The sequence below is a fragment of the Oryzias melastigma genome, unplaced genomic scaffold (assembly GCF_002922805.2).
Source record: "Oryzias melastigma strain HK-1 unplaced genomic scaffold, ASM292280v2 sc00236, whole genome shotgun sequence".
NCBI lineage: Eukaryota > Metazoa > Chordata > Actinopteri > Beloniformes > Adrianichthyidae > Oryzias > Oryzias melastigma.
In genome coordinates, this window is record NW_023416886.1 from 85,821 (window position 1) to 96,413 (window position 10,593).

The following is a 10,593-nucleotide window of genomic DNA, read 5'->3' on the forward strand; positions in this document are numbered from 1 at the left end:
AAGTCAGTACTTACATTTAATTGTAAAAGTCTGTGCTTCAGAGCGCACCCATGTGAAGAAAAGTACTTCTCAGCGCGACGCGGTTTAGTATCACAGGAGAGGACTTTATATCCTCCTGCTTGGAGGGTCAGATTTAAAAAAAAATAAATATTCTGGACACGCTTGCACTAAAAATGCAGGGAGAAGGGAAGAATTTGGATTGGGCTTTAGAGTCTCTGACATGACTCCAAGTTGATAAAACTTGATTAAACAAAGTTTTAAGCACATATTTTGGGATTGTCCTAAATTGGTTAATTTCTGGAAAACGGTACAAGATTAAATAGAAAATTGCTTGAGTATTAAAAAAGTATTGGAGCCAACTTCAGCTGTATTGGGCATATTTAAGAGCAATTTTATGTGTTAAGAATTCTGCTTCTCATTGCAAAGAAAATGATCACAGCCTGGCCTAAGACACAGCCACCCACAATTACCCAACTGAAAGATGTATACAATATGGAAGAAGTCACAGCAAGACTTCAAATGAAAAATGATATATTGAGGGATAAATGCCTCCCAGTTCTAACATATATTTCAAAGGAATGAGGTGACCCCGTAACAAAAGACACTGATTGTCCATGTGTTTCCATTTTTTGCATGCATGTTTTTTAGGTTGTTTTTTTTTTTCCTCTTGAGCCACAGTGGAAAGCTACCTTTGAATGTAAATGGACACAACTATAGGTAGAAATGTGGCATTGTGAACAATCCAAATGTTAGATGGAACCTGCATTTATGATTTAACTATATTTACAGGTACCTGAAGAAAACAATTTTAAGTTTGTATCTAATTTTTGCATTGTATGACAACTGATTTGCACTGAATGTTAATAACAACAAGTTAAAAAAAAAAAGTTTCAACCCTTCCGCTCTCCTTGGCTTGTTTACATTAAAAGTGGGGTCATCTGGACCCCACAAGACAGTGCGCTGAACTTTTTTTTATCATTGATTTTTGAGTTTCACTAATGTCCATGGCAGACAAAAAATCCTGTCCACCTTTGTCCAAATTTGTCATGGAAGGAATCACACATCAATATGTGGGTGGAGTCATCTGGACCCCAAAGATAGCGGAAGGGTTAAGTGAAATAATTAAAAAAAATCCTAGATCCAGTTCTTGATGAAAGTTTTAAAGATGGTAAATCAGTAACAAACCTAATCTTCCAAAATCTCCTTCGCCCCAAGTGTAGAGCTCTCCATCCTCACTGACTGCAGCACTGTGTCTGTAGCCAGCAGAAACACACACCACCACCTGACACAAAACACACAACACATAAAACATCACAAAAGTAGCTAAAAGTGCGACATTTTTATCAGAGTGAGGTAAGTCGTACCTTCCCCTGCAGCGGTCCCTGGATAAGTTTGGGGTACTTCTGCGTCGAGCTGTTTCCATGACCCAGTTTTCCATAGTCGCCATCTCCCCAGCTGAACACTTCGCCCTCTGTCGTGAAGGCCAGGGTGTGGCCGTCCGAGCCCTTGGAGGATGACACCTTCTTGATGGCTCGGTGGGGTTCGAAGGACAATTTCTTGAGTGTCGATTGGTTGTTAGAGTCTCCGAGCCCCAAGCGGCCATAGCTGCCTTTTCCACAGGCTCGCACAGAGCCATCAGAGGAAATCACAAACGTACAGTACTGGCCTGCTTCAATCTGCAGACATAAACAGAGGCTGTCAGCACCTTCATAGACTGACAGTATAGAACAGAGGTCACCAACCCTGGTTGTCGTGAGCTTCCACACTGCTTGTTTAGCAGCTAACCCTGCTTCAGTAATTGCTGCTCACATGGATCAGGTGTGTTTAGTCAATTAGAAACTGGGCTAATTCAATCCAGCTAACCAGCATCTACTGAGGGGCTGGTGACCAGGGTTGGTTATCCCCAAGTTAGGACTTTGCTTTAGTTCTATATAAACTCTTTCTAGTCCAGATTCAAAAAATCTATATACCGTATATCTTCCCACAGTACCCCCAGCATTTATTCAAAGAAATTTGCAGTTGGCTCGGTGTTTATAAGAGACAGACATCTATTGGGGGCCGGCTTTTATTCCATCACAGACAGAATGGTGATGGAAAAAGGATTTATTTTATGGTGAAATTCTGTCAAGAAAGGCAGAAAACACCAGCAGATGAAAAATAATTTTCATCCTCTCTGGGTGGGTGGAGTGCTCCTGCCTCAGCTGGAGGAGTTTAAATATCTTGGGGTCTTGTTCACGAGTGAGGGAAGATCGGAGCGTGAGATCGACAGGCGGATTGGAGCGGCGTCCGTCGTTATGCAGACGCTGTACCAGTCCGTTCTGGTGAAAAGAGAGCTGAGCCAGAAAGCAAAGCTCTCCATTTACCGGTCGATCTTTGTTTCAGTACTCTGGGTCATAAGCAAAAAAGCAAGGTCTTGAATACAAGCAGCTGAAATGAGTTTCCTCCGTAGGGTGGCTGGGCACTCACTTAGCGATAGGGTGAGAAGCTCGGTCACCTGGAGAGACCAGAATAGACCCAGTTCTCCTCCACATCCAGAGGAGCTAGTTGAGGTGGCTCAGACATCTGGTCCGGATGCCTCCTGGACGCCTGTCTGGGGAGGTGTTCTGGGTATGTTCCACTGGGTGGAGACCCCGGGGAAGATCAAGGACAAACTGGAGCGACTACGTCTCTCGGCTGACCTCCCAGAGGAGCTGGAGGAAGTCTGGGCATCTTTGCTTAGACTGCTCCCCCCACAAACCGGTCCGGGATGAGTGGAAGAAGATGGGTGTGAATGTTTCTTTTCTCTTGAGGCATCATCAATCTCCGTGTCAAAAATCCTCTTTGTTTAATTGAACGAGCATTTCTTGTCCATCGCTAGGGGTGTAACGGATCAGAAGACTCACGGTTCGGATGGTGTCACGGTTTAAAGGGTCACAGTTCGAATCATTTTTCGGATCAGTAAAAAGTTTTAAAAAAAAAAACAACAGGAAAACACAAGAAGATAAAAGCCTAAAAATACTTTTTTGAAAAGTTTTAAAATATATATCTGAGAAAACAAAGTATTTCAAAGATTAAATATATACTCACACATCCTTGAACATAACAAAAATGTAAAAACATGTAGTTTCTGATTACATTTATATGTCTGGAGATCAAATGTACAAAATTATTATCCGTATTATTGTCTGTAGTGTAGATGGCACATTTTCATGCCCGCTTTTGCTGGTGATTTTTGATCCTTTTGGCTTTCCATACTGCCCTCCCCTGACAGTATGTCCCTGTTCTAACGTAAACGCTCTAACAGATGGACCAGTTATTTCCTTTTGGCTAACATAACAATCAATGATCTACATTTGTCCGGGGCTCACCGATCGTCTCATTTCTAACGTGTTTACATGCTGTGACTGTCGGGTACGGTAGCCGTTTTGGTTCAGTTGTTCCGCTCTGAACCGAAGTTGAACTGAAGTTCAGTCCGATTGGAAACAAAAAAGAGACCACCTCAAAAGGTCGGTCCAAGAGCGGTTCCTGGTACAGGTGTGGTGCCAAGGTAGTTCTCCCCTGCCAGGATACACATTCTGGCAGGGGAGAACTACATCGGCACCACGGCTCTGCGGAGAAAGTGCTGAAGTCAGCACGGTGTGAACTGTTCGTTTTCGAGGGTGTGGGAGGGGCTGCTGTAGACAGCGCAGGTTTTTAGAGGATTACTCTTAAATGCATGAATGGATCAAAATACCGCTTTGAGGTTCTTTATAGAGAGGAACAAACAGTATAATGCACTTAAAAACTCAAAAAGTAGAATTTTTGGTCCCTTTAATAATGCACACGCGAGGTACGCTGCCGCGATGGAAAGGGTGATCTGCGGTACACATGTGGCCCTAACCGTGGCTAGTGATCCGTACGGACCATGAACTATTCGTGATCCGTTACAACTCTATCCATCGCTATACAACACAAATACCACCGACACCCAGGGTCTGCATGACTGTTCATGACCTGAGCCTGGTGTCTTACAGTAACGAGCACCCGACAGACCCGGCCGCTACTGGAAACGTGCATCAATTAGAGATGGGCCACAATTGGAAGATATACAGTAACAAATTAAAAAAAACTAGCCTCCCTGATACCAAAAAGCACATAGAAAGAATAGGAAAACATAGCAGGGTAAAAACAAGCCTTAACAGCTGCAGTTATATTCACTTTAACCCCAAGTGCAATAACATCTAATGTAAAAAACTGAAAATGAAGCGGTCCCATTTGCCAATAACTTTCAATTTAAAGTTTGTTTGTTTGTTTTAATTCTACGCTTGCTTCTATAAGTTTCAGGGCTGGACTTTCTACTCCACATACCGTCTGTGCATCGGCAAAACTGGCGGCCAACTTGGGCTGAAGGATTTTCTCCTGAGTCCCCTCCACCAGCTGATGGCTGCTGTTGCTGCCCCACACATACACCTCACAGGTTTCTGACACCACCGGTGCTTCACCTGTCTGAATATTGTCCGGACTGACACAGGTGCGGGAGTAGTCTGAAGCCATCCGGCAAACCTAAAAAAAAAACAGAAAAACCAGTTCAGGTAAGACAAAAGGAAAAGCAAGAGCTCAGTTCTGAGAAATCTATTTCTCTAGTGATAAAAAGTCTGGCTTCAGCTCCTTACTTCTTCAAACAGACAGAGTGCAGCCTCATATAAGGAGCACAGGCCGTCAGAGGTCCGCGTGGGTTCTCGCCACTGGCTGCGGTCCGTGGAGGAGCCCTGATAACAATAATAAAATAAATTAAAAAAACAGGTTTATCACTACTGATAAGAGAAAAATGTCACAAAACCTGGGAACATTGAATTCCTTGAGAACCCTCAAATTTAGTGGAAATTTGACTATACAAACTGACAAACTTGACTGAACTCTGCCATCAATTATCCCAAAATCTTAAAGTCTCGCTCCAGTCATATTTTGATCTCCTTTACAAACGTTCTCAGTAGGGGTGTGACGATTAATTTTAGCAACAATTCAGTCATTCTGGTTGCAGATTCGATTCACTTTCGATTTTGGTTCATTTTGAATGATCTGATTCAAACCGATTCACTAACCTCAAATGGATCCAGGACATCTTTAGTCATAACTTCAACCAGAATGACTCAAAGATAAATACCTGGTACTAAAAAGTGCATGGGAAGTTTTCCAGATTCCTTGCAAGATCATCAAGTGTAAATTAAATATGTACAAACCACACATTGAACTATAATAGGGGTCTGCAACCTTTAACATTAAGAGTGTCATTTGGTCTAGTTTCTTACAGTCCAGAACCCAACGAGAGTCTCACTTTATTGATTAAAAATCCACAATATTTATGCTTTTTGTCAATTAAATTTATAAATGTAACTTAAATATTAGAATAATTGATTACAACACTGTCCATATGTTTATATATAACAGCTCTTTTACTTTTGACAGCAGCACACACTAGTTGCTTTCAAAATAAAGCCCACCACGTGTTGAGAAGTTTCTCCTGCTGCAGCAGCTTTACTTAAGTAAAAAATCCAAAACAGTCAGACATGATGTTTTTTCACATTAGGATTTTGGTGTGCCACCATCATTTTTTCCCTTTTACTCTCAGATATAAACAACATTTTAGCAGAATCTATTTATTAGAAAAAAAAACTCAAAACATTTTGTATAAACACAGTTTTTCATTGTCATTCCCTAAGATGGGAGACACAAAACACACAACTAATTCATTTTCAATCATTATCAACTGCATTTGTTCAAAACTTTGACCACTTTGGTGTAATTTACCAAAAGAAAACGTTTGGAGACTTTTATTTGACTAACTAAATTAAAAATACAAACTTAAAGAATGCTTCTACAGAATTTCTAACAGTAAATTTAACTTTTTTTGCTCAGTTGTTTGACATGTTAAAAACCTAAGCAGAGATGACAAAACTTAAATAACTAGTCTATTGTGTATTCAATGGTTAGCATTTTTCATTAAAGTTAAAAAGCCATAATAGAGGAATAAAAGAGCCCCAGGTTGAAGACCACAGGACTATAATGATGGCTGACCATTTTTGATGGTCAATGATGTGATCCTACATGTATGACCATTTTTTGCTGCACATTTTCTGCTGTGATGGCAATTGATAGTTTTTAAATTACAGTAAAATAAATCTACCATATCTCATTCCAAATGGTATTTTCCAAGATCAATTTGATTTATTTCATTTTGAAATTCAATTTAATCTGATTCTGCTTCAGACAGATTGATCTGGTTGGATTGTAGAAACAGAAATCGATTACTTTATTAATCCTTACACAGCTCTCAGTCATCTTTTTCATTATGATTGCATTTTTTAGGATAAATCAGAAACTCTTCACTGAGTTGTGGGTGGTACTATTGGCACTGAGGTAAGCCACCACTAAAATCCCATCATACCTTTGTTTACACTCTCTCCCACTAGCTTACAGCCCATCACAATACTAAACTAAGATTAGCAGAATAACAAACATAGCTAGCATTATTGGAGCCCCCCCACTGTTCAGTTTTAAGGTCAGATTCCAGCTGAGGGCTTTCAAATGGCATTTTTTCATCTGCTCCTGATTTATCACGATTTAAATAAATACTCAAACAGTTTTAATCTTAATGTTTCTAATAGAAGTTGTCAATCAGGGGAAAAATGCAACAGGAACATGTTAAAACACCCAAAACACAAATTTTATTGGAGCAGGTCTTTAGCACGTGAGCAGTAAAAGCACTGATTTACAGTGGGGCAAAAAAGTATTTAGTCAGCCACCAATTGTGAAAAGTATCCCACTTAAAAAGATGAGAGAGGCCTATAATTTAATACCTCCGCTATGAGAGACAAAATGAGAAAAAAAAAATCCAGAATATCACATTCTCAGATTTTTAAAGAATTTATTTGCAAATTATGGTGGAAAATGAGTATTTGGTGACCTACAACAAGCAAGATTTCTGTCTCTCACAGACCTGTGACTTCTTCTGTAAGAGGATCCTCTGTCCTCCACTCATTATCTGTATTAATGGCACCTGTTTGAACTGGTTTTCTAAATAAAAGACACCTGTCCACAACCTCTAACAGTCACTCTCCAAACCCCACTATAGCCAAGAGCAAAGAGCTGTCTAAGGACACCAGAAACAAATTTGTTGACCTGCACCAGGCTGGAAGACTGAATCTGCGATAGATGAGCAACTTGGTGTGAAGAAATCAACTGTGGGAGCAATTATTAGGAAATGGAAGACATACAAGACCACTGATAATCTCCCTCCATCTGGCGCTCCCTGCAAGATCTCACCACTTGGTAAGCGTGTAACAGATCACAGTTTGGATCATTTCACGGTTTTTAGGGTCGCGGTTCGGATCGTTTTTCTGATCAGTAAAAAACGAAAATAACTAGGAAAAATAACAAGATAAAAGCCTAAAATATTTTTTTTGTAAAGCTTAAAAACATATATTTGCTAAAACATATATGTAAAGTACTTCAAAGCTTAAATAAACACTCGCACACATAAAAACACTTGCATCTTTGTACTTTGAACACAAAATGCCAAAACATGTAGTTCTGATTACATGTACATGTCTTGAGACCAAATCAACAAAAACTGGAGAAAAATGCTTGAAAATAGTTTGGAAAATACCAAATCTATCAGGAAAACCCCCTAAAATGTACATTTTCTCTTTTCTCTGCAAATGACCAAATAAAATCTGAAATAAAACAGTTAAAATTACTTACATTTATTTTGTGATGTTAATTGAAATTAATTGTGGGAACATTTACATATAAATAAATGTTATCTGTACAACATTTGTAGGTAAGGCACTGCCCCGCCTGCTTTTCCTGGCGATTTATGATACCTTCTGCTTGCCATACTAACGTCCCATGACCGCACGCCCGTTATAGACGGAGCAGCGGTTTTCTCCAGCGCAGGACACCTGCTGCTCCTCACTGGGAGATTCTTTGAACCCAGACATGGAGATGTCAACTGATGCTTTTATTTAGCTCTTCAAAATGAATAAACCTGACCCCTTCATCATCCACATCCTCCATGACAAGGTCGAAAAAGGTTGTTGATGAAGCTCCACCCACACGTGGAAGGAGCTTCAGGTTAAAGGGTAACCAAACCATAAATCAACTTTTTTTGTCTGTTGACCTCTATAAAAGCACTGTCTGTTGGTCATTGCCAAGTTTTTCATAAATTAAAATTGTTTAATTCTTGAAAATACAGTCAAAAAGCGTCTGTGTGCAGCCTCCTACAGGTTGAATTGAGGTATTACTGTTGAATTTTGTTATTGGTCAAACCATGCAAGTTTCAGGTTATGATCTGCAGCTCCAGTAATGATAACAGTCCAGCCCCCAGCCCCACCCTATTGACTGGATTTTCACATTTCAGCTGTGGGTGGAGTCAGAATCCAACTACTCTGTTTGGTTACCATTTAACAGACTTTTGGATAACTGTCAAGCAGCAACTTTGACACTTGTTAAAACAAAGACACTGTACATGAATTTGACGCACATTACATTCAGTGTGAATGGACAACAAGATGACAGCCCTAAAACACCACTGCTCTAGAGGAGATCTGCACGGAGGGATGGGCCAAAATATCAGCGACAGTTTGTGAAGGTTTACAGAAAACGTTTGACTGCTGTCACTGTCAACAAAGGGTATAGAACAAAGTATAAGTTGAACTTTTGTCATTGACCAAACACTCTTGTTCCACCATAATTTACAAATTATTTTAAAAATGAGACGAAGTGCTTTTCTGGATTTTTTTTCCATATTTTGATGGTATGACGGTAATGACAAGTCTCTCTCATCTTTTTAAGCAGGAAAACTTGCACAATTGGTGGCTGACTCAATACTTTTTGCCCTACTTTTGCTTTGTACCCCTTTGTCTGATATTAAAGCTTTTGAAGGCTTCTACATAAAGAACATAAACATTTTTTTTTATTCTAACACGCTCTCAGGCAATGATTTTTAATTTCAGAAAAGACTTTTCATGACTTTTAATTCAACTTACCAAAGAGCGTCTCATCTGCATGAGAATGTTCATAAAACAATCATAGCTGATCAGCCCTTCTTGGCTCTGTAGAGTCTTGTTCTGCTCCATGCTGCTGACCATAGCTGATGCGGCCAAGGCCATCTCAATCCACTCCAGAAGGTACCGCAGGGAACCCCTCTGTGAAGCCAGTGCCAACAGCAGCTCTGAAGCCAGTTGTCGAGCCAAAATATCTGCACCAGAATTTGGCGACGTCACCCCCTTCAGGAAAGTGGTAACCTGAGCCAGGCAATCCAAGCCCATGGGTGGAATCTTGCTTTCGTTGGCCAAAGAAAGAGGAGGCAGGGAGCTAACCACATCAATAGCTGTATGTATTACATCGTTACACAAGTTTATGGTGCTTCCCGGACCACCACTCGGACCAGGAGGAGGCATCATCCAACTCTGGCGTAGCAGAGCAAATAGTAGACTAAGACCAGTTCGTACACCCATCTCAATGAGAGCATCAGTGGTGGAGCGTGGCCGCTCGCTAACCGAGTGCAGGTCAGCTGAGTCCAAGCTGTTCTCTGGAGAGTGTTGCTGCTGCTTGACCTTTCCTTTGTCGTGGTACTTGTTGGAAATGGCATAGAAGATGCGCTGGAGCACCAGTACTCGCTTCCGCAGGGCAGCAGCAAAGGGAGAGTCAGAGCAGACCATCTTGGCCAAGGCCAACTGGCTGCTGAGCAAAGCATCCAAGTAATGCTCCTGCTCATCATTTGATAGGCAATCGCGTTCAAAATCTGGCAGCTGAGGGCCCTTCAGACATAGCATCTGCTGGGGAAGCAGCACAGCCTCTTTGTTGGCAAGTAGCTTGGAGTATAGCACTGACACCCCTTCCCTTGTGGCTATGGACTCACTGTCCTCAGTGATCCAAGAGCTGTTCAGGTGCTCCATCCATTTAAGTTTCACCGGCGGGATCGTCAGAGCCATGGCATCTCACTCTGCAGCCATTAGTCCTGAAATAAGAGAAAATAATCCACTAAATGTTAGTGAGAAAGAGCCCCCAAAAGAGGGAAAAAAATGAAACTAGAGAACAAGGTGGAATATCTATGAAAAACATTAAAATGTAAAAAAAAAACTAGCATGACTGAAATTACTTGAAGCATACTGAAGATTTTAGTGGTTTCCCAGCATTCATTCTATTAGAAGTCCATCTTTGTGCCCCTGAAATCATGTGTGTGAGTGGAAGTCTTGAAAGGAAGACCTTGCCCTCTTAGGGAGTTACCAAATGCAAAGCACAAAGTCTGCAGTTTCACAAGTAGAACAAATGGCACTTAACTGCCTCGATGAAGTTACTGGGAAAATAATTGAGAGATGATGTTTATGTAAGGGATAATGCCCTTCATCCATTATCCATTATATAAAATTAATGGACAACTAGATTTTCACGGACCAGTACGGACAGGTCCAAAGTTGGTATTTTTAAGCTTCTGTTTTAGGACAATCTATTTTCAAAATAAAATACTTCTACAATAAATTTTGTTTAAAAAAAAAGTCTAAAAATATCAGATATTTTTATGCAGATGATGAAGATTCAATGAAACAATGTTGTTGATTTGTAGAAATAGTT

The 10,593-nt window shown here is 40.5% G+C and overlaps 1 protein-coding gene across 4 annotated transcripts in view; it reads right to left on the bottom strand.

Moving 5' to 3' along the window:
- The window catches only part of herc1 (HECT and RLD domain containing E3 ubiquitin protein ligase family member 1), a 100,737-nt gene that overhangs the window by 80,929 nt on the left and 9,215 nt on the right, over positions 1 to 10,593 (bottom strand). For all 4 annotated transcript variants that reach the window (XM_024263076.2, XM_024263078.2, XM_024263077.2 and 1 more), the window contains exons 2-6: positions 9,006 to 9,979; positions 4,632 to 4,727; positions 4,327 to 4,521; positions 1,365 to 1,676; positions 1,186 to 1,282 (exon numbers count right to left, since the gene is read on the bottom strand). In XM_024263076.2, the coding sequence (XP_024118844.1) occupies positions 1,186 to 1,282; positions 1,365 to 1,676; positions 4,327 to 4,521; positions 4,632 to 4,727; positions 9,006 to 9,953 (1,648 nt within the window). In that variant the 5' untranslated portion in view covers positions 9,954 to 9,979. The remainder of the gene's footprint in view (positions 1 to 1,185; positions 1,283 to 1,364; positions 1,677 to 4,326; positions 4,522 to 4,631; positions 4,728 to 9,005; positions 9,980 to 10,593) is intronic.